The sequence below is a fragment of the Cyanistes caeruleus genome, chromosome 29, assembly GCF_971803275.1.
Source record: "Cyanistes caeruleus chromosome 29, bCyaCae1.hap1.1, whole genome shotgun sequence".
Classification (NCBI taxonomy): Eukaryota; Metazoa; Chordata; class Aves; order Passeriformes; family Paridae; genus Cyanistes; species Cyanistes caeruleus.
Genome location: NC_141729.1, coordinates 551,003 through 578,688, shown reverse-complemented (window position 1 = coordinate 578,688; position 27,686 = coordinate 551,003). Strand labels below are relative to the sequence as shown.

The 27,686-nt window shown below is 62.5% G+C and overlaps 1 protein-coding gene across 6 annotated transcripts; it reads right to left on the bottom strand.

Annotated features, from left to right (window-relative positions):
- Positions 1–471: 471 nt before the first annotated feature.
- FGFR1 (fibroblast growth factor receptor 1) lies at positions 472–27,421 on the bottom strand. Of its 6 annotated transcripts, none has more exons than XR_015279736.1 (19): positions 27,309–27,421; positions 21,252–21,444; positions 13,642–13,905; positions 12,559–12,642; positions 11,978–12,153; positions 9,984–10,107; positions 9,000–9,190; positions 7,297–7,441; positions 5,813–6,009; positions 4,775–4,920; positions 4,547–4,668; positions 4,330–4,440; positions 4,019–4,209; positions 3,757–3,879; positions 3,552–3,622; positions 3,171–3,308; positions 2,732–2,837; positions 1,872–2,646; positions 472–1,693 (listed from the first exon to the last, which is right to left on the bottom strand). XR_015279736.1 is itself a non-coding variant. In XM_086865365.1 (18 exons), exons 2-18 carry the CDS (start codon positions 21,340–21,342, stop codon positions 2,470–2,472), a joined length of 2,463 nt encoding a protein of 820 aa, XP_086721491.1. In that variant the 5' UTR covers positions 21,343–21,444; positions 27,309–27,353; the 3' UTR covers positions 472–2,469. The 6 variants fall into 6 exon arrangements, 4 of the variants coding, with proteins under 4 accessions (XP_086721491.1, XP_086721492.1, XP_086721493.1 ...); XR_015279737.1 differs by lacking the exon at positions 27,309–27,421 and adding an exon at positions 22,801–23,083; XM_086865365.1 differs by having other exon boundaries at positions 472–2,646; positions 5,807–6,009; positions 27,309–27,353.
- Between the last annotated feature and the right edge of the window lie 265 nt (positions 27,422–27,686).

Sequence of the window (27,686 nt, the reverse complement as noted above, 5' to 3'; positions counted from 1 at the left end):
AGTTTAATCCAGAGCCACAAATTCAACATAAATCACTTGATTAAAAGCTCTACTTAATTTAAAGGGGGCGGGGGGTGGGCAGAGTGCAGCCGATCGATTTAATTTACACCGGGAAATAGCAACAAGCAGATGCGTTTAAAAAGGCCGGGGAGGCCGGGGATGCTGCAGCTGCTTCAGCCACCTCAGCTTAACCATTCACGGGCTCTGGAAGGGCCAGCAGCCCCTCTCAGCCCTCCATGCACAGTCAGCCACCTCCCGCACCACTGCCCACGCCCTGTGGGGTGCAGGGTGATCAAATACTATTGTGGGGAGTGCAGGAATTGTGGAAAACAGAATTCCCACAGAACCAGCTGCCATCACGGCTACTCCCCGAGCATCATCTTCCCAAACGCTGCTCGGATGAACTGGAGCACCCAGAGCCCCCACAGCCCCCTCCCCATCACCCCCCGGGATGGGCCGTGGCTGGCGACGTCGCGGTTCAAGTCTTTAATAATTACAAGAATTCCAGATTCATTACAGAAGAGTTTACAACAAATAATATTTCTCCATACAAAGGCAAAATAAACTTTTCAAGTAACAGTGGCCTGGCTCCAGCATCTTGACACCAGCGGCAGGGAGGGAGGGCTTTAGGTGGCCCCAGGGCAATGCCAGCTCTGCCCAGGTGCCAGCTGGAGGGAGCACAGCCCAGGCAGGAGCAGGAGCAGGAGCAGGACAGGCAGAGCTGGCAGGAGGCTGCTGCCCTGCTAAGGCACTGGCAGGCACTGCCCAGGCAGCAGGGGCTGCTCGGGGGGCACAGCGGGGCTGGCACCGAGCCCTGCGTCCCCTGCGAGTCCCCAGGGGCAGGTGATGGCCGGGCAGGGTGGCAGCCCCTCCCCAGGGCACTGTCCCCACCCGAGGCCAGCCCCAGCCCCGGAGGGAGCTGGGGGGACGCAGGGCCAGGCCAGGGCCAGGCACACAATGACAACAGATTCCCAAAAGGCATCGACACATTATTATTATTGTTTAATACAACCCCATATAAAACTGAAGCAGCAGCAGCAGCAATTCTTATCGAGGGACCTAAACTGAAATAGGTTTAGAACATAATTTAAAAAAATAAAAACAGCAAAAATAGCAAAATATATGAATTTTTTTTTTTTATAGCAACTGATATCTACCAGCCACTAGTACCTTCCTACCAAACTGGTATATCTCTGGTAACAACCCTTTTTAAAAAGACATGTAAATATATATTCATATTTATACATATTTTTCGTTATGTACACGGGACTCTGGGTTCAGCACAGGTGGGTTTGGTCACCTCTCAGCAGTGCAGGGCTCCTGCACCACATGTGCCGGGTGTGGCTCAGCAAAGCCCACTGGTGCTGGCCCTGGGGGGCTGCAGGACTGGCCCTGGGGTATCCTGGGCAGAGAGAGACCCCCACACCACGAGGCTCTGGGCATATGGAGGCTCCTGACACCCCAGTGAGGTTCCTGGCACCCCAGTGAGGCTCCTGACACCCCACTGAGGCTCCTGGCACCCCAATGAGGCTCCTGACACCCCAGTGAGGTTCCTGGCACCCCAGTGAGGCTCCTGACACCCCACTGAGGCTCCTGGCACCCCAATGAGGCTCCTGGCACCCCAATGAGGCTCCCGACACCCCAGTGAGGCTCCTGGCACCCCAATAAGGTTCCTGGCACCCCAATGAGGCTCCTGGCACCCCAGTGAGGTTCCTGACACCCCAATGAGGCTCCTGACACCCCAGTGAGGTTCCTGGCACCCCAGTGAGGCTCCTGACACCCCACTGAGGCTCCTGGCACCCCAATGAGGCTCCCGACACCCCAGTGAGGCTCCTGGCACCCCAATAAGGTTCCTGGCACCCCAATGAGGCTCCTGGCACCCCAGTGAGGTTCCTGACACCCCAATAAGGTTCCTGGCCCCCCCCCATGAGGTTCCTGGCACCCCAGTGAGGCTCCTGGCACCCCAAGGCTCTCAGAATTCCAAGGTTCCCCCTTGTGCAGCCACAGGATCCAGGTGCTGCTCCCGGCCTGGCAGGTTCTCTGTGTGCCAGCCCAGCCCAGCCCAGCCCAGCCCAGCCCAGCCCAGCTCAGCCCAGCCCAGCCCAGCCCGTGCCCCACCAGGATGTGCCACCCCAGAAGGCCTGGCCGGCTCTTTGGCCACACACTGCCCACGGGAGAGGATTTCAGCTCAGCCAAGTGGGAATACCCAAGCACGGAATTCATGGAAAAGAGGTTTAAAAACAGAAGGAGGAAATGCCATAAAAACCCTGGAGCCGAACCCGTGGGCTGTGGAGAGCTGGCACGAGGAGGCAGGAGAAGCTGGCAGGACGTGGGTGCTTTTGGTTACGTGAGATGCCACAGATGTCTCTGAACCCCTTCTGCAGCAGCCCGGCATGAGCAGGCTGTGCAGGCAGTGTCCACGGGCACGGCACAGCGCGGCACAGCCTGGCACCCCCAGCAGTGCCAGCCTCAGTGTCGCTTCAGGCCACCGTTGCTGTGCTGGGGGGGCAGCTTAGGAAGGCACGGCTCGTCCGGGAGCGGGTCGTGGGAAAACACAGAGTCCTCCCCCGAGGAGCAGGTGGAGCTGCGGGTGTCGGGGAAGCCGGGAGAATACTGATCCAGCGGCATGGAGAGGTCCAGGTACTCCTGCCAGGGACAAAGCCCAGGGATGGGCTCAGGAGCGGCCCCAGGGAGCGCCGCACCCAGGGGCCACCAGGGCCACCTCTCCTACCTGGTTGGAGGTCATGGCCACGATCCTGTCCAGGTCCTCCACCAGCTGCTTGAAGGTGGGTCTCTGGGAAGGGACGGCGTGCCAGCAATCCCTCATCATCATGTACCTGTGAGGGCAGGGGCAGGGGGGCTCAGCCCGGGGACCCCCACCCATGGCAGCGCCAGGCTGGGACCCACAGCCAACGGAGATGTTCCTCCAGGGACTGAGGGTAATCCCCTGTGTCCCACCTGCCCTCATGAGCCAGGGATGTTCGGGGAGGAAGATGGACACAGTCTGGGCTGGTCCCTGAGCTGGGGTCACCCTGGGATTCCCTCCCGCCACAGGAGATGCTCATTATTGGATCTGCCTGTCACCCTCCATGCCCCAGCCCGTGTTCTGGGCCTAGCAATGGCACTCAGAGACTTCAAACCCCTCTTGCCCATCCCATCCCAGCGCTCACAGCTCGTTGGTGCAGTTGCTGGGCTTGTCCATCCTGTGACCTTCCTTCAGCAGCTTGAAGAGCTCTTCAACAGGCACACCAGGGTATGGTGACCCACCCAGCGTGAAGATCTCCCACAGCAGCACCCCAAAGGACCACCTGGGAACACAGGCAGATGCTGGGGCACCGGCTCTGGGGTGCTGACACCCAGTTTGGGTACAGCTAGAGCCTGGTTTGAGGGGAGGAACAACCACCCACAGCTTTAATTCACTTTGTAGGACTTTGGAGTCCCAGCACCAAACATGATTAGGATTCAAAATGTTTGGTTGGCCGACACCAATTTTAGTTCCATTAATTCAAGAAGAATACCATCCATGCATCTCCCCAGCAGGCCCCACTCACACGTCACTCTGGTGGGTGTAGATTCGGTCAAAGAGAGCCTCGGGGGCCATCCACTTCACTGGCAGGCGACCCTGAGACACAAACCCCCACGATGGCTCCATGGCTGTGAGGGAACCTGGGCTGGGGGTGAGCCCTGCACGCGTGGGGCACTCCCAGCACAGGCTGGAGCATCCCCACCCCTCAGAACCCCCCGCACACCACTCACGTTCGTCGTCTTCTTGTAGTAATCGATGTGGTGGATGTCGCGGGCCAGCCCGAAGTCAGCGATCTTCATCACGTTGTCCTCTGTCACCAGCACGTTCCTGGCTGCCAGGTCCCTGTGGATGCACTGACCAAGCACGGGGCTGTCAGCCCACGGCACCGGAGGGTTCCCCACGACGGGACGGGTGGCAGGGGAGGGTGCACGCCCCAGGCCCAGCTTCTGGCTGGGCTCCCCGTCCCACCGCAGCCTCCTGGCAGCTCCTCACCTTCTTGGAGGCCAGGTACTCCATGCCCCGTGCCACCTGGTAGGCACAGGAGACCAGGTCCTTGAAGGAGAGCTGCTCCTCGGGGACGCGGCTGGGGTTGTAGCAGTACTCCATGCCCGGGGGCCGCCGTGCCTGCAGGTACTCCCGCAGGTTGCCCTTGCTGGCGTATTCCACGATCACATAGAGGGGTCCTGAGGGGACGGGCTGGTGAGGGGCTGGGACACGCAGCAGGGTGCCAGGCCAGCCCCTCTAGGGGACAGCAGCTGGAGGGGTGGCACAGGGGACGCCTCCTCCCCATCATGCACCCTCACCGTCCTGCGTGCAGGCTCCCAGCAGGTTGATGATGTTCTTGTGCTTGCCAATCATCTTCATCATCTCCATCTCAGAGATGAGGTCAGACAAATCCTTCTCTGTGGCGTCGGCTGAAGGGGAGAAGGCAGTTAGGGGGTGCCAGGCCGGGCTGCACACCCCAGACCCCAGCCAGGGCGGTGGCATCACGCCAGGACCAGCCTTCTCGCTGCCACTTACACTTGAGCATCTTCACGGCCACCTTGGTCACACGGTTGGGCTTGTCCTTGTCAAGGCCGATGGCTTCTGCCAGCACCACCTGGCCGAAGCACCCTTCTCCCAGAGGCTTGCCCAGGATCAGCCTGGTGGGAGAAGACCCCGAGGCAGGGGCAGCAGGTTGGTCCCAGCATGGGCAGCACGCTCCTCAGCCAGCTCCCAGCGGGGGCAGAGCGCAGGGCTGGAGCTCACCTGTCCCGGGGCAGCTCCCAGCGCGGGTCCTCGGGCAGCTCGTACTCGGAGACGCCGGCCAGCATGGGGGTGCCGCTGGAGGAGAGGCGCGAGGGCCGCACCAGCATCACGCCCGAGTTCATGGAGGAGCTGGAGTCAGCCGACACCTGCAGTGGGACCGTGGGTTACCTTCACGCAGTGCCCGCGCCCGCAGCTGCCCGTCCCCGGGGGAGGTGGTGATGGGAGCCTTCGCAGCCTCCCCTGCCCGCAGCCCCCTGCCTGCAGCCCCCTGCCTGCAGCCCCCTGCCTGCAGCCCCCTGCCCGCAGCCCCCTGCCCGCAGCCCCCTGCCCACCCCCCTGCCTGCAGCCCCCTGCCTGCAGCCCCCTGCCCGCAGCCCCCTGCCCACCCCCCTGCCTGCAGCCCCCTGCCTGCAGCCCCCTGCCTGCAGCCCCCTGCCCGCAGCCCCCTGCCCACCCCCCTGCCTGCAGCCCCCTGCCTGCAGCCCCCTGCCTGCAGCTCCCTGCCTGCAGCCCCCTGCCTGCAGCCCCCTGCCTGCAGCTCCCTGCCTGCAGCCCCCTGCCCACTCCCCTGCCTGCAGCCCCCTGCCTGTGTGCCGCAGCCCCCTGCCCACCCCTCTGCCCACTCCCCTGCCCATGTGCCCGCCACTGCTGCTCCCTCCCGTGGATTTTTCCATTAGCCTCCATCGTGCTGCAGCCCGAAACGCACAGCCTGGGAGCTCCTCCATCTCCTCAGAGTGCACCACGCTCTGCTCAAACCTCACACTGTTGTAAATCCTGCTGGTTCTCCTCGTAAGCCCCCTGGGGAGGGGTGAGGGGAACTGTGCAGCCCCCCACCCTGCTCACTGTGCTGCCATTGGAGGCACAGCCTGCACAGTCCCACCCCTGCCACCGGCGGGCACAGGCTGGAGCGGGTGGCACACGGAGCAAGCTGAGACCATCCTGGGTCCTGCAACCCCTCCTCCCCCACATCCCCTCGGAAAGGCCGGGCTCCAGGAGGGGCAGTAGGTGCAAACAAACCCCCTCTCTACTTTCTGTTACCTGTCTGCGCAGGGGGATGCTCTTGGCCAGCTTGTGCACGGCCAGCTGGCTGTTGAAGTCTGTCTTCTTGGTGGTGCTCTTCAGCTTGTAGATGATGATGGTCACCACCATGCAGGAGATGAGGAAGGCTCCGATGCAGTAGATGATGATCTCCAGGTAGAAAGGAGACGTCATCATGGCTGGGGTGTCTTCAATAGCTGGGTTGGCGTGAACAGGGTGTTTGTCAGCACCTGCCAGGCCCCAGGGAGTGGCACTGGGCTCCTCCCCAAGCTCATGGGGATGTCGGTGCAGCAGGGACCGGCAGCTGCCCACCCACCCTTGCAGGGAAGGAGTGCAAGCAGCCCCAGCTCATCATCCCCATGGCCAAGCAATGCCTTCGCCACCTCTGCAGGCGGTGGGATGGGTCATCCCAGGGCGGGAGGGGGTCAACTGGGACAGGCATGAAATGGGGGAACAGGGCCAGAGCCACCCCACAGGGATGCAGCACCTCTGGGAACAGGTCTCTGTCCCAGCTGAAGTGCTCTGCCCCTGCTTTGGAGCTGCAGGTGCCTCAGAATCTGGGCTGCCCTGTGCACGGTGCAATGGAATGGGGGCTCTGGCAGCAGCTGGGGCTGTGGGACTCCAGGCCTTACTGGTAATGACTGGGGAGAGCCTGGAGCAGAGCAGCCAGCGGCACTCCAGTGGCAGTGAGCTGCTGTGGGAGCCTGAGCTGGTGGGGAGAAGGGACCCACAGACCCTGCTTTGGTGGCTGAGGTGGCGCTGGAACCACGATCAGCTCAGAGCCTGCAGCCACGTGCCGTGGTACATGGTGAATCCGGCAGGACAGGGCTGCCACTTCACCTTCTGTACCCCCAGCCTGACACCCCCAAAGAGCAGAGCCTCAGAGAGAGGTGCAAGAGGGAGCTGAAGATTCCTGTCCCACCTCTGAGCACACCCGGCTGACAAAGCACTGGCTGATAACTGGGAAAGTTTTAGCTGGAAAGCAAAAACGACCACACAGCACCCCAAAAACTTTCCCATAGCTGTTATCAGGCTTTGGTCCACGCACTGATGCTGAGGAGCAGCATCATGGGGACGGGGCAGCCATCCCCACAGTGCAAGCACATACAGCCCCCGACAGCCCTGCACCACAGGGCCAGGCCCTGGCAGGCAGGAGGGCAGCGCTGCCAGCACCCCAAAACCTCCCCTGCTCCCCCAGCCCTGGCCTGGCCTGGCCCAGCCGTGCGGGACCGTCCTGCTCTGGTGGAACCAGCCCTGGTTAAGTTCCCCAGGTATGCATTGCCTGGGCCAGGGAGAGAGAGCTCCCCAGCTGGGGTGGAGGGGGGCACAGAGCCGGGGGGACGCTGCCCCACACTGCTCCAGCTGCAGAGCAGCCACAGCAGCCAGGCTGACCCGCTCCAAGGGGGCTGGGAACTGCTCTCTCCCGGACCACGATGCATACAGCGGAAAGGAAGGAAGAAAGGGAGAGGAAGAGGAGTATATACCTTCGAGAACTGTCAACCATGCAGAGTGATGGGAGATCCCAATAGAATTACCCGCCAAACATGTATACTCCCCAGCATCCTCAAATGAGACATTCCTTAAGTGAAGGACTTCCATTTCTTTGTCTGTCGTGTTAACGCCAGCCGTCTGGAAGGAAAAATGGAAGCAAAAAACGGAGAGGCAAACGACATGAGATCTTCTGGGAGGAGGCCAGAGAGGAGGGAGAGCCCAGTCTCATTTGGCAGACCCCCGGGGAGCAGACAGAGACCACTGCAGACCTGCTAGAGAGACCCTCAGGATGACCACTCATCCCGGTGGACCGAGGGAGACGCCGGTTAAAACCCTTCACCAAACGGAGTGTCCTGCCCATGCCAACATGCTGGCGATGGGCTGCATGGAGAAATCAGCCCGGGCAGAGCCGGCCCGCTGGCTCGCTGGCAGGGGAGGCACAAGGACAGGGATGGGAGGATGGAGACACAAGGATGGAGATGAGAGAATGGGGATGGGAGGACAGAGCCAGGACGGAGACGCGAGGATGGTGACGGGAGGATGGTGACGGGAGGACGGAGATGCGAGGATGGTGACGGGAGGATGGTGACGGGAGGACGGAGATGCGAGGATGGTGACGGGAGGGCAGCACAGACAGGGAACGCAGCACCGTGCCAGGTGGGGTGCCTGGAATGGCCTGATGGCAGCACCCTCAGACAGCCAGGGGCCAGCCCCAGCAGGGCAGCTGTGGTGTCTGCACGATGGGAGGGCAGCACACAGGACAGACAGCAGGACAGAGACATCAGCACACAGCAGAGACACTGGGACACACACACAGAGCGCAGCGCCCTGCTGGCCCCGCCGGGTGTTTTTCCATGGTTGTTGCACCAGAAACACAGCAGAAACAAGAGAGCCCAGAGTTTTGTTTTCCACCGCCAGGCATTCTTCCGATTACCTGTGGCCAGGGGCCTGGTGACTGTGAGCCACGCAGACTGGTTGGCCTCGCCAATATAATTGGAAACCTTACAAACATACTCCCCGCTCTCCGCCTCTGTCACATTATACAGGGTCAGCACCTCCGCATCAGAGCTATTAATCCCCGAGTGCTGGAACAGACCAACAACAGGGAGTCACACGGATGTGCTCAGGAACCGCCCCGAGGGCGCCCTGCCAGGCAGGGGCTGCTCCCCCACACCCACAGCTGGATACAGAAGGAGCAGACAGGAATGCGGGTGCCACCCTGCTCCCCCCTGCTTCCCAGGGGTCAGGAACACAGCTGGGAATGGCTGTATGGAATCACAGAGCGAATTGGAAGGGATCTTTACAGGCCACCCAGTCTGACCTCCTGCCACAGCTGGGCCAGTGCTGAGCGGCACTGCTGGGGTGCAGAGGGAGCTGCTCTCCCTGGGATGATCCAGGGCTCAGCTCCCAGCTCCAGCACCCAGCTCCAGCACCCTGCTCCTGCCCAGCCCTGTGCTGTGTGTCCTTGGGGCTCTCCAGGGCTGCAGAGCCAGCACACAGTGTGGCATGACAGCCCTCCCTGCTCCCTGCCCAGCAGGCTGGTGCTGGCTCTGGGGCTCCAGCTGCCCCAAGGCCTGTGGTGCCCAGCCCCAGGTAACTCTTGTGGGGCATCCACGTGGCTGCCAGTGCCCTGCTCCTGCCCCTGGCACAGGGGAGCTGGGGGCCATGGCTGGCACCAGCCAGCGTGTGGCTTTACCTTCAGGATCTGCACGTAGGGCAGGTTGTCGGGGCCGATCTTGCTGCCGTTCACCTCAATGTGCTTCAGCCACTGGATGTGGGGCTGAGGGTCGCTGTAGACCTTGCAGACAAACTCCACGTTGCTGCCCAGGGCCACTGTCTTGTTGGCGGGCAGCCCTGCCTGCAGGATGGGCCGGTGCGGGGACCGCTCTGCGGGACCAGAGATGGGGCACCTTACAACGGGGTTAGGGGTGCCCTGCTGGGGTTTGGGGTGCCCTGCTGGGGTTTGGGGCACCTTACAATGGGGTTAGAGGTGCCCTGCTGGGGTTTGGGGTGCCCTGCTGGGGTTGGGGTGCCCTGCTGCCCATCCTCAGGTGCACTGCAGCCCTCCATGCCCAGGATCCCCACCTGAGGTGGGCACCAATGCACCCAATGCAACATTAGTGTCCCCCAGGATCTGGCCTGCAGTGGGGTGAGGGCATCGAGGATGGGGGACAGGAGGAACCCCGATGTGGGGACAGGGACATCAGCACCTATTGGGTAGGGCCAGGGGTCAAACAAACCTATGGAGGGCCCTGGCTGTTAACAAAGTGGCTGCCACTCTGGTGAGTCAGCATTAACAAACCCCTTTGTTCACCTCGCTGACTGTTCCCTTCAGTTTGCTCAGTGTAATCAAATTAAATCACATTTTTAATGGTTCATTTACTGGCATTTAGAGCAGCTCCACATGTGGAACTGCTCAGACCAGCCTTCCCAGCTGGGAATTATGGCTAATAAGGCGATTAGAAAAAGTTTCTGTCTGGTCTATGAAATTATCTTCACCACAATTAAAAATCCCCAGGACAGGGTGGGGTGAACTTTCCACCTGGCTGGCTGCTGCCCGCCGTGCTGCACACTGGGCAGGGCCGGGGGGTGAGCCCCTTCCCTGGGAGCAAAAGCCAGCACCCATTCCTGCCTGGGGAGGCAGAGGGGGACAGAGGAGCCCCAGCGCCGTGCTGCTCACCCACGACATCCAGCTGGTAGGTGTGGTTGATGCTGCCGTATTTGTTCTCCACAATGCAGGTGTAGTTGCCCTTATCGGACGGCACCACCGAGTCCATGATGATGCTCCAGGTCGCCTGGCGGACCTGGGGGCACGGGGAGGATAGAGCTGGTTATGTGCGAGCCCCCAGGTCCCGCTCACGTCAGATCTGGTTTGACCCCTGGCACGGGCAGCACGTAAATCTCTCTTTGAGGTCACCTTTCTCCTTCCCTGCAGAGGGGCTGTAATTGCTGCCAGCTGTCCCAGGACGGCCGGGCCACGGAGCCAACTGTGGCGAGCAGCAGATGTTGCCAGTTCCCCTGCGGCGTGGGGACACCCCTCTCTGCTGGCCCACGTGTGTGGAGGGAACAGACCAGCATTGTTCCTCCTGCAGGAGCCTGGGGCTCAGCGCTCCCCACGGACAGCTGGCCCTGTGCTGCTGCCCCAGTGCAGCTCCTCTGGGAGAGCCTCAGTGGCTCTGCTGAGAGCACAGCCCAGGTCCCTCTGGCCACGGGGCACCGGGAGGCTCTCCAAAAGCCAGCCCTGCCACTGCTGGCTCCAGCTGGGGCTCCTCATGGCAAGCTCTCCTGGAGCCCTGCTCATGATCACATTCCTCCCTCCCAGCTGCAAACTGGTTATTTCCACAGTCCTGCATTTCAGCCCCACTGGCTACCCAGGGCCCTGTGCTGTCACCAGCAGCCACAGTGCTGCCAGCAGCCCCTCTCCTCCCCACCCCTGAGCCCACGTCCTGGGTGAGCCTGTGTCCCTCCCCAGGACACAGAGCTGGAAGCTGTGACATGGATCCCTGCTGCTGCCCCTGAGCCCTGGCAGGAGCCCTGGCATGCAGGGCCACGGCTGGAGCTGCCTGTGACACGTGGCATGTGACTCAGTGGTGATGGTGGCCCCACAGCCCCCCAGCCGGGCTGGTTCAGGGCTCCCAGCCTGGGAGACACGGAGGGCTCTGAGCCCCAGGCAGGCTGCAGCCCTGCTCCTGACACCGAGAGATGCCAAAAGGGGACAGTGCTGCCTCGTAGCTGGAGCTGCTGCCAGCAGGACAGCAGCTCTGGCCAGCCCCTCCCTTGGGGAGAAAAGGAGCTCAAGGATGCTGCCCTGGAGCTGTGAGGAGGGGAAAGCCAAGCTGCCATCCCACCCAGTGGCATCTGCAACCTGGCTGTGCTGTGGGCACTAGGAAAGCAGCACCAAACTCCTCCCCAGCTCAGGGAGCCAGTGTGGCCCCCAAATACAGGCTGGAGTACCCCATGTGCTGGAGCAGCCCCCACCAAACACTGCTGGGAGCAGAGTGGCTCCTGCAGCCCAGGGCCCCTGGGGATGCCCAGACCCCTCTCCTTGCCTGGGGGATTAGGTGGAGGTGTGGAGCCAGGCTGGCTGCAGCACAAGCCCCCTCCCCCAGGGCTGAGCTGGTACAAACATGACCCAGAAGCAGCTCACTGCCCTAGGTTGACTCCCAAACAGCAATGTCAGAGGGGCCCATCTGCCCCTGCTGGGCTGGACTGGATGGGCCTTGGTGCCTCTGGAGCCCCTTCCCAGTCCTCCCCCCGCAGGAGCCCCCAGCCCTGGAGGTGCACAGAGCCCGGGGCTGCTCCCCAGCCCTGGAGGTGCACAGAGCCCGGGGCTGCTCCCCAGCCCTGGAGGTGCACAGAGCCAGGGGCTGCTCCCCAGCCCTGGAGGTGCACAGAGCCCGGGGCTGCTCCCCAGCCCTGGAGGTGCACAGAGCCAGGGGCTGCTCCCCAGCCCTGGAGGTGCACAGAGCCCGGGGCTGCTCCCCAGCCCTGGAGGTGCAGAGAGCCCGGGGCTGCTCCCCAGTCCTGGAGGTGCACAGAGCCCGGGGCTGCTCCCCAGCCCTGGAGGTGCACAGAGCCAGGGGCTGCTCCCCAGCCCTGGAGGTGCACAGAGCCAGGGGCTGCTCCCCAGCCCTGGAGGTGCACAGAGCCAGGGGCTGCTCCCCAGCCCCGTACCTTGTAGCCCCCGATGCGGTGGTCAGGTTTGAACTCTTTGCCATTCTTCAGCCAGCGCAGTGTGGGGTTGGGTGTCCCGCTCGATGGACACTTGAATTTCACTGTTTTGGCAGCGGGGACGGCGTGGAGCTTCTTCTCCATCTTCTCGGGATAGGTCCAGTAGGGAGCGATGGCCTCTGGGGAGCAGAAGGAGGGCTCAGCACTGCCAAACCCAGCAGCCTCCTGCTCCTGGAGTAACCCCAAGGGTTCCCAGAGCAGGGCTGGGGCAGGAATCAGAAGCCAGCAGCCAAGCCTGGCTAAAGCAGGGAGGGATCCTGGGACAGGGCTGGGACACGGGGCATTGCCCACGAGTCACAGCAGCCCTTTCTGCGTGGGGTGGATGCTCAGTGTGACCCCAACCCAGCAAACCCCGTGCTCTGACCCAGCTGCTGCACCCCCTGCACCCAGACCTGCTCTCCCCACTGCACCCCTGCCACTGCCAGGTGCCCTGGGCTCCTGCCCCACCCTGATGCTCACGGGTGCCCAGCCCACCCCTGCCTGGCCACGGGGCAGCGCCGTGGGCAAAGGCAGCTCGCACGTACGGTTCGGCTTGGTGTTATCCGCCTCCTTCTCCTCCGACGAGGAATCATCTTCATCGTCATCATCCTCTGCCGAGGGGAGAGCGTCTGCAAGAGAATCACCGGCCCTGCTGAGTGTCTGGGAGTGCTCTCCTGTGGCTGGCGAGGCCTGGAACGCCAGGGGTGGCTGCTGGGGGCTGTGTCCAGTGAGGCAGGAGGGCAGGGCGGTGCTGATGCCCAGCAGGAACGTGGGCAGGGAAATGCTCTGCACAATCCCCAGCACAGCCAGGGCTGGCAGAGCCCAGCATCCCGTGCCTGCAGCCTCGGGCATCGTGAAGAGACGCGCTGTCACAGATGAGAGCTCCTCTCCCCGTGTCCGGTGCCACCAACACCCTCGGGGTGGCAGTGAAGACCCCATGAGCACAGACATGTCCCCACCTCGAGCCTTCCTCCCTCTCCAGCCTTACACTCCATCAACAGCGATGCTGGCCACGGCTCCCACCCAGCCTGTGCCCCTCCTGCAGCCCCCTGCCCCCTCAGATCAACGGGAGAGGAATTCCGGCTGCTTCTCCCTGCACTGCAGCGGCAAAGAATCCACAGCAGCGCCCTGGAAACTCCTCTGGGCACAGCAGCACCCTGGAAACTCCTCTGGGCACAGCAGCACCCTAGAAACTCCTCTGGGCAGCTGCAAGCTGCAGGCGGGCCCCAAACTCACCGCGTGTGTGGCCAGTGTGTGTGCAGGGGTGTGCAGGAGTGTAGAGAAGTGTAGAGAAGTGTACAGATGTGTACAGATGTGTACAGAGGTGTGCAGAAGTGTACAGATGTGTACAGATGTGTACAGATGTGTGCAGACGTGCGCAGGGGTGTGCAGAAGTGTACAGATGTGTACAGATGTGTACAGATGTGTACAGATGTGTACAGAGGTGTGCAGAAGTGTACAGATGTGTACAGATGTGTACAGACGTGCGCAGGGGTGTGCAGATGTGTACAGACGTGTGCAGGGGTGTGCAGATGTGTGCAGATGTGTACAGGGCTGTGCAGAGGCAGACTGCTCCTGGTTTCACAGCCCGGCCCCGCGGCTGCCCCTTCCCTACGGCCGCTACGAACCTGAGATGTTGACAGAGAAGTAGGTGGTCTCGCTGCCCGAGGGGCTGTTGGTCATGCAGGCGTAGAGCCCCGAGTCCTCGGGCACCACGTCCCTGACCTCTACCTCGTCCCCAGTGATGCGTGTGCGGTTGTTCTCAGCCAGCTGGATGCCATCGCGCACCCAGTTGATGCTCTGGACGTCGTCCCGCAGCCGGCAGCGCAGCTGGAGCAGCTCACCGGGGTGGGCTGAGTACGACTCCACTTCAATTTTTGCTTTGGCCAGAGCTGGAGGAGTTAGGGGAGAGAAGAAGAGAAAAAAAAGGAGAAAAGGAGAGAAAAACCATGCTGCTGCTGCTGCTGCTGCTGCTGCTGCTGCTGCTGCTGTGGCCTGGTTAATGAGGCAACATGCGCTGCTGGGATGCTCCCGCTGCGGCACCGGGGACCCCAGCACCCCGGGGATGGAGCCTGCGGCAGCAGCAGGGCACAGCAGAGGCAGAGGCAGAGGCTGCGAGCACCCCAAGCAACACCAAGTGCTTCCCTCCACAGCAGCACCTGCTCCGTGCCTCACCCTCCTCGGCTCTTATGGAGCGTGACAGGGCAAGGGTGGCAGGACGGGGGAGAAACAGATAACCTGTGACAGCTCAGTGCTGCTGTATGGCAGGATCAGCCTCTCCCAGAAGCATCCCCAATCCCTGCACGGCTCTGCCACCTCACAGGGGTCTCAGGATCCTCACCACCACAAGCGGGCAGCCAGCAAAGCAGGCCAGGGCCCCCATGCCACCAGGACCCCCACCCTGGTTAGAGCACGGCGCTGCAGGGATGAAAGGGCAGGGGCTGGGGCTGAGCTGAGGCAGGACAGCAGGCAGGGAGCGAGGTCAGCCCAGGGAGCTCTGGCCACACAGGTGCTGGCCACGGCGTTCCCATCCGCAGCGTTCCCACGCAGGGGAGCCGAGCTCCCCGAGGTGACACTTGTGTGAGCAGCACAAAGATCCCTTCTCTCCATCCTGCTGTGACATGATCTCATCTCTCCCAGCCCTGAAGTGTCCAGGGCTCTGTCCTCAAGTCCTGCCCTCCACGGTGGGTGGTGCATGAGCAGCTTTCCTGCTCCCAGGCTTGGGGAAGATGCTGGGTTTCAAATCACCTCTTCAAATTCCACAACCCAAGGAAGGGTCCAGGCTGCTACAGCTCTGCAGAGGCTCCCTGTGATGATGTGGTGATCACAGTGTGATCTTCATCCTAGACTGTGCCCTACAGGCTGGTGGGCATGGCTCCAGAGCCCAGATCTTCAGGCACCCCTTGACCTCTGTCTCCTCCCTGATAACGAGTGTCCGGTTGTTCTTGGCCAGCTGGATGCCATCGGGATGCTGTGGGAACAGCACGAAGGGGCACAGGGCACTGCTGCAGATGCTGCTCTCAGGGGCCAGAGACTGGGCTGGAAAAATCCCATTAAACTCGGCAGAAACAGCCAGGAGATGTTCAAGTTTCAGCTGATCCGTAGGTCGAGGGCTGAGTCCCCCAGGATTTCTGGGTGCCCAATGAGCCAGACAAGAACAACCTCTTCTCCTCCTCCTGCACGAGCCCTGAACAGCACAGAGCAGCTCACCCTGGGCCAGTGGCTACAGAGTGGCACAGGGTCTCTGCAGGCACAGAACGCCCCAGAGAGCAGCCAGGGTGTGCAGGCAGCACAGGGCCAGGACAGGCAGCGAGGCCTCGCTCCTCCCTGCTCCTCCCTGCACCCAGCAGCCACTCTGTACGGCCAAAAATGAAACCTTGGCTCTCCAGAACTCTGCTTCACCGCACTGTGACCTGCACTTCACTCTCTGGCCACTTTTCTTTGCCTTGGAATAATGAGAAGCTTCATGGGAAAAACATTCATGAGCAGCTCCAGAGTTTCTGCTCTTTCTTTTGCTCAGCACTTGAAGGAAAACAGTGGGATGGGGAAGAATTCTCTTTCCTCAGTTGCTGCAATACCAACGCCAGGGCTCCAGTTCATCCATGAGAGGTTACAAAACTTTTTAATGTGGAAGGGCAAGACTAATGGGAGTTCCTCTGGTGGTGGGGAAGGGTCTTGCTTTGCAATCCTGTTTTCCCCTGATTTTCTCCCACAGGATGGGCACTTCTCACAGCTCTGATTTGTGTTTCAAGTGATTAGTCACAGGCATCTCCAAAGGCTCACAAAGCAGCAGTGACATCCCATCCTGTCCATCTGAACACGCTGGGTCTGGGTAACGCCACATCCTCCTGCCTGTCCCGACTGCCTCCTCACACACAGCAGTGTCAGCGGGCAACAAACAGCCCTGAAAACCCGAGCCAGCCATGTCTGCTCTAACCTGGCTCCCAGCTCTGCCCCTTCCCACACATCAGCAAACTTCCCTATGGAACAGGAAAACCCCGCAGGGCTCCCCAGCACCCCGCAGCTGCACCCCTGGAATGTGAGGAGGTAGCCTGGGGGTGGAAAAGGTCTTCGGTGGAGGGGAAATTTCAGGGCAGCCCAGCCTGGGCTTGAGAAGCAGTATTCCAGGTTCAGGAGGGTCCTTCCCAATGGCCACAAGTCATTGGGTATGCTGTGCAAGTGCTTCTGCCTCTTCAGAGCCTTGGGAGGGGGGCCAGACTCCTTTCCAAAGCTTCCAGCGCCCTCCTCCAGCCCCACAGCAGAGCCTCCTGGCTGGCTGCTCCCATGGGCGAGCCAGACCCACACGGGCCACCTCTCCAAAGGTTAATCAGCCAGAAGAAGGCTTGGCTCTCATCCCCGAGGCTCTGGGTGCTCCAGGCACCGCTCAAAGGTCGGTTAGCGGAGTCCTCAGCTCAGCTGGGCGCTGTGGGACTGGTCACAGCCCCTTTCAGCACACAGGGTGACAGGGTGAGAGCACAGGAACAGCCCCACGGGCCTTGTCCCATGGCAGGGGACAGGAGGGCTCATGGCCATGGGGTTCCCAGGGAGGCAAGGGGCAGCTGCAGCCCGTGGTGGCTCCGTGAGCAGCGCAGAAGCCGCACGGTGCCACGGCAGACACCGCGGGTTTATTGCTGGATTCCAGCTTTGACATGGAACCGAGAGCGGAGCTGAGCACAGCCAGCTTAGAGAGCATCACCAAACGCCTGGAAGTGTCCCCGGCTCCCCCGGGGCTGTTCCCAGGCGGGGACAGCAGGGACAGGGACGTGGGGCAGCCCTGCGGACAGGAGCTGTGCTGTTCACCGTGCCCCCCTCTCTCCGTGCTGGCCATGCCCCCCAGGCTGGGCACACACAGCGGGGAGCCGGGGCTGCACCCTGCAAGCGGCAAAAGCCACGGGCTGTGCTGGCCAGGGCGATGGTGACGGTGGCAATAAAGGGGCCAACAAAGCGGCACGGGGACAATGCGGGCGGGGGGCGCGGAGCCGCAGGCGCCGGTTGCCCTGGAGACCCCAGCGGGGCTTTCCGAAGGTATTTCCTGAAGAAAAGCACATACATGCCCGGCAGCCCCACTAATCCCAACAGGAAGCGCTCATCGGGACGTGCGGATTGGCTTCTTTTTGATTTCGAAAGCTCCTCACCCTGCCGTGTCCCCGTCCCGGGGGGCGACATCCCGGCCCCGCAGCCCCCCCGGAGCCCGCACACCCCATCGCCTGCTCCAGGGACAGGCTACCGCAGGGAGATGCCAACACGAGCATCACGGGCTCAAAGCACGCACGGCTGGCTCTCGGAGCGCGCCCCCAGCTCCTCCTGCCCGAGCCAGCCCGGGGGGCTGCGGCTGCTCCAGGGCCCCGGTCCCCGGAGGGTTCCTCCGCAGGGAGAGGGGATTTCTGTCCCGCTCCAGGCCCTCCTGCCCTCCCAGCCTGCACTGCAAATGAAGCAGCGCTTAATTAACAGGCGCGTTGGGAGTTTGCAAAGCTGTCGGGATGAAGCCAGCCCTTTCCCCCGCCGGGCTCGGAGCTCCGCAGCCGCTCGGAGCCCCGGAGCAGCGGCTCGGCACAGACATCCCTCCCTCCCTCCCTCCCTCCCTCCCTCCCTCCCTCCCTCCCTCCCTCCCTCCCTCCCTCCCTCCCTCCCTCCCTCCACCGGCTCCCACTGGCCATGGCACACACCGGGCCACGGCAGAACGCCCCACCCGCAGATTTTGGCTGGTTTAGCCTGGTTCTGGCTCAGTGCCGGAACTCAGTGCCCGTTCTCCTCCTCTCCTCCCTCCCACACAGCCCCGGCCCGGGGGGCTCCGCACCCGGGGGCTCCACAGCCGGGGGGCTCCGCACCCGGGGGCTCCACAGCCGGGGGGCTCCACACCCGGGGACCCTTCTGCTCCCCCCGGCATGGCTCCGCTCCCCCTCCGACAGCTCCTCAGCCCAGGCTCTGGCTGCTTTCCCCAAAGACTCGTATTTCTTTTTTCCTCCTCAATTAAGGGCCAGAGTGACAGCATCCGAGTGGGGAGGCGGGAGGACGGGACAATGCGGACTGAGATGCCCCGGAGGACACGGCCACGCCTCGGGACTGGGCAGCTGCAGCCCTGGGGTCTGGCTGGGCCCCCCGAGCTCCGGGAGCACTCCTGGGCTGCTGCCATCCGCAGCACAAGGGCAGGAGCTGCAGCCTTGGCAGGGAATCCCCGGCTGCTTGCGGGGCTCCACCAAACGGGATCCCTGGGGATCCCCTGGGGCTCCCCAGAGGCTGCGAGACACCTCGAGCTGCGAAAACAAGGAGGGACAGCAGGGAAATGGAGAGGGGGACAGAGCCGAGGGTCAGCAGTGGCCTGGGGAGCAGTGGGGACAAGCCGCAGAACCTGGTGGCGCTGCCCGTGGGGCGGCTGGGCTCCCCCGAGCTCCCCGGGCTGAGCACATCACCTGCCCCGGCCCTCCAGCTCCTGTAGGTCCAGAGCAAGACACCCTGAAGGAGCTGGGGACAACAAAGCCCCGGGAGCCAGGGCCCCTGCTGGCCCCGCAGATGGCCGGGGGGGTTAAGCCTGTGGCCAGCCCTGGGAAATGGGGCAGCCCTTGGACCCTGCCCCACGGGGAGGGGGCTGCAGCCAAATCCCCTCTGCTTTGCAGTGCAGATGCACCCCCGGGCAAGTATCCCCTGCACTAGGGCATTCCGGGGCTCAGGGTGTCCCAAAAACAGCTGCCCAAGGCAGGACCCCCCTGCCCCAGGACACGGCTCCCCACCAAAATCTGCTCGGCCACTTGGCACCGCCTGCAGGGCCATGGCAGCCCCTGTCAGGAGATGCCTGAGCAGCGGCTGGGACAATGGCAGACAAGGAGAGAGGGAAAAAAAACCTTGGCAATTTTCTGCAGGTTTCTATTTAACCTGGAGACAAAGAGCGGCTTTGTGCAAGGGAGGGACAGAGGCTGCGCATGGAAATTTCTTGGGTTTTTTTCCCCTTAACCAGGGTTTTTTCACCACCTCCAAATTTAGGTAACTGTAAAACGCAGTAAGTGCCTGTTAATATTTTATTTGCTCCAGATTTTTTGGTACTGGGAGGGAGCCCCTGACAAGCAGAGCTCCCAAACTCCCTCCCACACCACAAGGAGAGGGGGGCCAGAGCTGAACCTCCCTCCGCATGAGGCCGGGCCGCTGACCGGCCGCGGGGGATTACTCCTCCCTGAGAAGGGAGCTTAGCTGCCTCAGAACCGGGAGTAAACTGAAACCCCATAAACATCCAGAACAAAGTCTGGGAAAGCTGCTGCCTCCACCACAGAGGGGACTGAGTGTGGCCCCCAAGGTGATGGGGGATGCTCCTGGGTCATGGTGCTGTGGAGGAAGGACAGAGACCTTGGCCCCCAGGACACAATGGTCCTGAGCACGGGAGCCGAACCCCATCCACACCCCACGGCACCCCAAAACCCCTGGGCCTGGCTCAGAGCCTGCCCCTGAGAGGTGCTGGTGGCTCAGCCCTGGCTGCAGGTCCTGGCCCAGCACTGGCTCTTCCCATCACACACGTCCTGCTGGGAACATTTTGTTCCCACCAGTTGGCTCCCGAGCCAAGGGACGGATTCCGCCCCAGCCGGGCTCCTGCTGTGGCACTAATTGGGCCGCCCTGGTGAGAACCGTGTCGGGAAACGTTTCCAGAGGTTATTGTTAGCCCTGGCATGAGGCTGGCGAGGAACCAGCTCCCTCCTCTCTCTCCTCCTCCACTGCCACGCCTGACGCTGCTCCCAAACCCTCCAGGGGCTGCAGGGCTCCTCACGCACCCCAAAATTCACCTGTGCTCAACCAGCTCCCCTCAGCCCCTGCACCCCAACTTTTCTCAGTGCCACAGCCAGGGCTGGGGCTGCAGGTGGTGCTCTCCTGGCAGCACAGAGCCATCCTTTCCCCAGACACTGCCAGGAAACCTCTTCCAGGAAGAGCAATCTCCTGAGAAAAACATGTTTACTGCTGTCAACCGCATTGTTTACAGATGCGGGGAGCAGGCACGCCAGTGGAAAAATCTCAGCAATGGTCCCTGTGAGCAAAGCTCTGCCCGCGCTCCTCTCCGGAGCTGCAGCTCCCCAGGGACCACACCTGGCTCCGGCTGTCTCCTGGGGTGTCACCTCACAGCTGTGACCTGTGACCAGGGTACCTGCTGCAGTCAGGGGTGCCATCCCTGGCAGGCAGCAGCATCACCCAGGCTCTCGCAGCCAGGCTCACCTGGCGATTCCCCTGAGGGACCCCCGGGGCACCGCGCAGCGCTGTGCCCGTGCCGGCCACACCGGCACTCTGCCTCTCAGGGTTCTGCTGGCAGGAAGGGGGAAGGGGGAGCGAGTCTTAAAAAGCAAAGCAGTGCCCACAGACCAGACATTCTTGGGTAATTAGAACCAAAAGGAGCGAGTGGAAGTCCCGCGCGGCGCTGCTGGGTCTGGTTATTCTCTGCCTCACCGAGGGCCAAGGCTCTGACGTGCCGGAGCAGGGCTCTCCGCCAGAGCCGGCTCTGCCCAGGGCCGGGCGACCCACTTGGCCCATCCCTGAGCCCTGGGTGCCCCCGCTCCAGAGCTGAGGCAGGAGCACCCCTGGCCACTGCCAGCAGCCCTGCTGCTGGGACACAGCAGCAATGACAAGGGGGGATGTCCTGCTCAGGGGCTGCGCTCCCCAGGCCCAGTGGAGCAGAGATTTGGAGTGCACGAATCACCTGAGCTAGCTCTGGCTTTGAGCCCAGGGCTTGGGCACTCCCAGCTGGGGGCAACACTGGAGCATCCCGAGAGCTTCTGTGGGGTGCATTCATCCCTAGCACTGCCAGCTGGCAAAACCGGGACCCCGCACCCAAACCTCCATCCCCCCATGGCTGAGCCCAGGATCACCCCAGAGGGGCCAAGTCCAGGGGGGAGCAGCCTCACACACATCCCGGATTACAGATTGTCACACGGCTGCAAGTGCCATCACATGGAGTGACCCCAGAGGGGGACACAGCCCCCAGGGCTCTTTATCTTCCTCCAAACCCTCCAAACCAACACGTCAGGGTTCGCCACAATCTTTCTCCAGGTTTAAAACATCCCCAGGCACTGCTGGAGCCTCATACCCACTTTTGTGCCCACACAAACCACCCTGGGGACAACACGTGCCATGTCCCGAGGCACCAGTCCGGCGGCACTGGGGACATGCTGGCAGCCCCACAGCTGGAGCACACGCCAGTCTCTGCCTCTGCTGCAGGGAAGAGCAGCTCGTGTTGCCCGAGAGGAACGCAAAGGACGAGGGCTCTTACCTTGGTTGGGCAGGGTGGGGGCCGGCCGGGCGGCGGAGAGCGCGGCTGCGACCAGCACAGCCCAAAGGATGAGGCACCGCCAGGTAAACATCCCACTGCTGCAGCTACTGCTCGGCAACTGGGCTCCACAACTCCCACTCCATGGGGGCCCCGGGCTGGCCCCGGTCTCCGCAGGGCTCTCAGCCCCTACAAGCTGTGGAGGAGGAAAGCAGAGTCAGGGCAGGGCCAGCTCTCCCCCATCCCACCATCCACCATAGGCCACGTTCCTCCTGCATACAGCTTGGACAGCAGGATGTCCCTGGATCAAGGGATGTCCCCAGACTGCAGCAGCGGGTCCCCACAGACCCCTCAGCAGCCTGACACGACCTGGCACTGACTGGCAGGGTTATGTTTCCCTGTGTAAAAGCGCTGATGTGTCAAGAGTGAATCCGCTGGCGAAGCAGAACCAAATGCAGCAAGATTTCCCCGAATGGTGAGAGAAACATTAACGCCGGTTAAAGAAAGGGAGATTCCTGCTCTCCTCTTCCTGTGCTTTGTCAGGTGTTGCTGACCCATGGCTTCACTGAGGGAAATCCCTTATCCACAGCAAAATGTGATGTTGTCTGTGCCACCCCTAGCAAAGCAGCTCTCACTGCAAGCTCCAGCCCCCCCATTCCCTATAGGATCTATAGGGCTCATAGCAGCCAGCCCCATGGTGAGGCCTTCCTGGAGCCAGAGGGTCAGCCAGCTGCAGCAGATCTCTTTCCACCAACAGCTGTTTCTGAAGTGGCTGTGTGGGGAGAAATCCCCCGGCATCCACGGCCAATTCTGCAGCTCGCTCTCGTCCCTGCCAGCTCCCACGCTGGGCTCCCCAGCCCACCCATCCCCTCAGGTCCCCATCCCTTTCCAGGGGACTGCTGCATGCAGGGCAGCCCCGGAGCTGGGTTCTGGCACAGGGAGGCCCAGCAGAGCCTGATCCTGCCTCAGGGGGCTGTGGGGGTGTGCCCTCCACGGCCCTCATTCTTCCATCCCACTCTGACCATCCCTCCATCTCTCTGTGCCAGGAGCTTTTTCACGTTCCAGGGGGACGCTGGAGCCCGAACGCAGCCACCCCCGGCAAACCGCCCCGAGCCTCGCGGATGGGAACGAGCCCCTGCGCTCCACCCCCGCCACAGACACATCTGCACCTCGGCAGCAGCCTGGGATGAGGTCCGGCCGCCGATGGCCCCGCTGGGCTGTGCCGAGCGCTGATCCTGCCCAGCCATTGCACAACGCGCACAGCCCCGGCCAGCGGGAGCTCTGCGGCCAGGACGGGGACAGGGCCACCCCACACACCCTTCCCCAGGGCACCTCCCGGGGTACAGCTGTGCCTCCAGACCCTGCAGCCCTGCCGAGCATCCCAAGCTCACCAGGCTCCTCTCTGCGCTGCCGTGTGCTGCGCCTCTCCCAACCTGCCACGGGAACAGGCGCTTCCCTTCGCCCAAAGGCGTCAGGCTGAAGTACACACTGTTAGAAACAGTGAGTAATAATCCTAGTGAGTAATAAACCTCTACTCATCCTCCCCACGCACTCAGTCCACGGAGCTCCGGCCTCTCCCGCTCCAGTGCGAGACCCTGCGCTCGCTGTGCCTGGAGTGGCGGCTTCCCCCAGGGATGGCTGAGCAGCCACAAGCTCCAGAGGGCTGAGATCCTCCAAAGAGCCTCTGCACCCAAAGGAAGCCCAGCTGGGGTGTAGCTGTGGGAGCTCCGGAGGGCTCAGATTCTCCAAAGAGCCTCTGCACCCAAAGGAAGCCCGGCTGGGGTGTAGCTCCGGGGGCTCCAGCTGCCTCTTTCCTGCCCAACTGCTCTGGCTCTGGCTGGTACAGCAATATTTGGGACCCAAGCTATTGACACAAGGAGTGGGGCAGGGAAAAGGGCACCCAGCAAACACTGGTGTTATCTCCAACACCAACGCTCCCAGGCACTGGGTAGTGCTTGGAAATAGTTATTGAATGTTCAGGATTTATCAGGGTTTGGAAAGGGGAGGTGGAATTCTTTGGAGGGAGGGAGGAAAAAGTCTTTGGTATTTCTGGAAATTATTTTCTGTCTCTCAGTGGCTTTGTTTATGGACAGCACATGCTCCCCGGAACATGCCCTAATGCGGAGCGTCTGCGTGGGCCTCCCGAGCCGGCCCCGTGCCGAGGGGAGGGATGGAGGGATGGAGGGGAGCCCAGTGCCTCCAGTTCCTGAAAAATGAGTCAGTGCTGGCTCGCACACAGCAGAGCCCTTCTCCAGATACACCTCGGAGCGAGTGCCTTCCAGCTGATGCAGGGGCTTGACAGCAGGATATTTCCATGGCGTAGGGATCACTCCAGCACGGAGCTGGGAGGGAGGGAGGGAGGGAGGGAGGGAGGGAGGGAGGGAGGGAGGGAGGGAGGGAGGGAGGGAGGGAGGGAGGGAGGGAGGGAGGGAGGGAGGGAGGGAGGGTGCCAGGAGCACACAGGGATGGTCGGCTTCCCAGGGCAGTGAGGGAAGGCACAGCAGGACTGGGACACATCCTGCCCGCTCCTCCTGGACAGGTTCAGCAGCAGCCGAGGGAGTCTCAGTCCTCAGAGATACTGAAGAGGTAGCACAGACCTTTCTCTCCTTCCCGAGGGAAAAGGGGAGACTACGGAACCCCAAGACACCTGCCCTCCTGACTCCTTGGTGTGCACACGGGAAGAGGCAAGGAAGTGGGGAGCGCACTCCTACCTGTGCAAACAACAGCATGGCTCTTCTCCGTGTTTATACAGCTTTTATATAAATCCCAACAGGAAACCATTTGCTCTGGAGGATGGCAGCTGGGGCAGGGTGGGTCTCTGGCTCCTGCCGGGCACTGGGCACCATCCCCACTCCCCGTGGCCCCAGCACACAGTAATTTTCTGCTCCAGGGTGGATTCAAACAACTAAAAACAGAAGCAGTTAGAGAGGAGCCAGGGCTAAGTGCCCCTTGGAGATCTGCCTCCAAACTGCAATTACCACTGGCCATTACACCCACGGAGCTATTTTGGAGAGGTGATGGAGCCCTGTGCCCATCCATGCCCCCTCAGGGGGCACGTGCTCTCTGTGTACCAGATTTCTCACGCTGCCTTTGCATGCCAGTGTATCCATGAGGAGTCTTGTGCAACCTGTCCCCCACTGTCCTCAGGGACCCTGAGGGCTGCACTTTCACTCCTCGCATCTCCCACACCCCTGAGTCACAGGGCTGAGCTGTCCCAGGGACGTGGCACAGACAGGACCTTTCCACTTGGACAGCAGATGCATCCCATGGTTGTGAGCTGAGTGGTTCTGAGTGGGGAAGCCCCTTCCTGTCCCATCCCATGGCTCATTCCTGTCCATTCCTGGCTCATCTCTGGAATTCATCTGAGGTGCCAAACACAGGAGCTGGTGCTGGAGCAGGGGGTCCAGCCAGGGTCAGAGCCCTGCAATGCTGTGACACCTGCACGGGAGCCCCGATCTGACCCCTGTGTGCCCATGCTGCTGGATGTGATGGGGGCTCTGTGTCCTTTCCTCTGTCCCCCTGTTGGGGCAGAGATGGCCCATGGCATTCACCACATCAGAATGTCCAGGGCACCTCGGCCCCAGCAGCCAGGGGTAACACAACAGGCAGGAACAGAACAGAAATTGCCAAATCCAAGAGGGACAAGAGTCTGAGCTCAGCTCAGCTCCTGGGTCTGCACAGCATCAGGAGCCTGAGGTGGGGGGCTGTGCCCAACCAGGCACAGTCCCTGTCCTTCAGGAGGGGAGGTGGTGACTGCCAGCAGACCACCCTGCCTGGCACAGATGCCCCCCAGCTCCAAAGCACATGAAAAGAGATTCCTTTTCCTCTGAGGCACAAACACAAGGCAGCCCTCCAGCTGCCCTTGGGGAAGAAGGACACACCAAAGGCACAATCTGTGGGCAACAGGAGCAAAGCCTTTCCCTTGCCCAGTGCTCCGTGCCCCAACCTGTAGCTCAGGTCAAGAACCAAGTATTTGCTGAAATAAAAAGCAAACACAACTGCAAATGGAACTGTAGGGAAAAACTATGATGCTTAAAGCAGACACATGCTTGGAAAAATAAATATCCAACTGTGCAGCACACAGAGCACGTTAACCCTTCCCAGCTGGCTGCCAGGACTTAGGGCTACCGGAGGCATCTCCAGCACTGAGCTGTGGGCAGGAATCCAGAGGTGGGAGAGCCTGGGACATGGGGCAGGAAGGACAGGAAAGGCCCAGCCTCACCCACAGATATCCATAAAACCATCTCAGTTCTAGAAGCATCCTCACACTCAGGGATCACTCCCTACCTGAAGATTTGATTTTCAGATCTACAAAACAATCACTGGTACCCGAAAATCTATACTGGGCTGGTCCCCCTGACTGCTTTGGGAGGAGACTGGTCAAGGATAGGGACACTGGGACATGATCACAGCCTGCCATCCCCTGGGAGGGACAGAGACCCATTACCCAGCCTTGGAGGGAGTTGCATGGGGTTTTCACTACATGCAGTCCTCCAAGGAAAGCCTCCAGGAGAGGGAGGACACACATTTGCCATCATGCCCAGAAGCAGAAGGTCCCCAGAGGGGCAGAAAGTTGGATTTTCAGGATGGGATGAGCATCTGTGAGTGGCCCCTTCCAGCAGCCGGGATTTTTGGGGCTCGACCCGGGGCTGGAGACAATAGGGCTGCTGGCCCAGGTTATGTTTTCAGGTGGGTAAATAAGGAGGGAGCTCCAGCTGACATCTGGAAGTGACCCTTGTGTGGAACACCGCGTGTGTGGAGCAGCCCAGACGATGCTCCCGCCGCCCGCCTTCAGCCCGGCACCACTCGTGCCCGCACCCTGCCGGGCCAGGGCCGATTTATTTTAATCCTCTCGGAGCAACACAAGGAAGAGGCAGCAGTGCATGCCAGCCAGCCCAGGGATTAAGGGAGGAAGTGCTCCTGAGTGGGGAAGATGGCTGCTAGCCAGAGCAGGGGGCTGCGGGGCCCTCGCTCCTGCGGCGGCCCCGGGCTGCTGCGGGGGGGGCTGGCCGTGCGCCCCGCTCCTCCATCCCGCTCGTCGGCACCCGCACAGCTCCAGGAGAGCAAAGCAGCACCTCCACCTGCGCCGGGACCCGGCAGCCTCCGAGCCCGAGCGCCCATCCCCGAGAGCCGCTGGCTTCACTGAAGCGTTCGGGTTTAAACATTGCCGGGGACGGAGCGGCCCCGGCCGGCTGCGATCCAGGACACGGGGCAGGCACTCTGCAATCCGCGGAGCTCTCGGCGTCACCTCAACACGGAAAGGCTTCGCTCCGTCCTCACATGAGGCCAGGGGCCACCTCCCGGCCCCAGAAGCCACAGGAACCACAACCGAGCCCCTCTGCAGTCGATCTCTCCGGGTGCCAGGGCCACCGCAGGTGCCGCCGCCGCCTCTCCCCCGGTGCCTGGGCGAGGGCTCCGGAGCCCGGCACAGCGCTGGGATGCGGCGGCTCCGGGAGCCCCAGCAGCGTGCACACACAAAGGGAAGCCCCGACCCTGGGACGGCGTTATTCCAGCGCCTCCACTCCCGCCCCGGGATCTCTGAACACAACCAAATGCAGCTCCTTCTCCATTTCTCTCTGGAAGCCGCAAGGCTCCCTCTCAGGTACTTTTCGGGAATAAGAGGCCAGGCAGCGACTCGGAAAACGAGTCCCACCAGGCTCCCCCGCGGCGGGGAGGGGTTTCGGGGTCGGGACGGTGGGGGGGGGGGGGGCTCCAGTCTCGGTTCGGCGATGAACGGGGTCGAACCCCGAGCCCCCCGAGCGGCTCCGGCCACCGAGCGGCTGCAGCCGGGAACGGCCCCGGGGCCCCCGAGCCCCGCACACCGGAGCGCCCCGCTGTCCGCAGCGCCGCGGGTCCCTCAAGGCAGAGCCCCCCCCCCGCCAGGGCACCGAGGGGTACCTGGGGCGTTCGGCCGCCACCGAGCCCCATCCCCCGATGGAGCCCCGTCCCCCGATGGAGCCCCGTGCCCCGATGGAGCCCCGTCCGGCCCCGCGGAGCACAAAGCGACGCCCCACGGTGCCGGTGCCGCCCCCGCCGCGGACAGCGGCCGCCGTTACTCACCGGAGCCCCGCGGGCGGCGGCGGCGGCGCGGAGCCGCCGCTCCCGGGAACAATGGAGGGGAGCCCCGGCCGGGGCGAGAGGCGCAGCCCCGCCGCCGCCGCGCTCACAGCGGCCGCCCCATGGCAGCCCCGGTCCGGGCCGGCCGGCGGAGGCGGCGGGAGGCGCTCCCGGAGCCGCTGCCGCCCCGACGCTGCCGCTGCCCGCCCGCCGCGTCCCGCCGAGCGCCCGCCGCCGCCGAACTAAGGCGCTCCCGCACCGCCCCGCCGCGACTCCTCCTCCGCCTTCCTCCTCCTCTTCAGCGGCCTGATGGGGCTTGTAGTCTCAGCCGGACCGCCCCCCCAGCCCGGACACCCTGCTGGCCTCCCGGCAATGGGATTC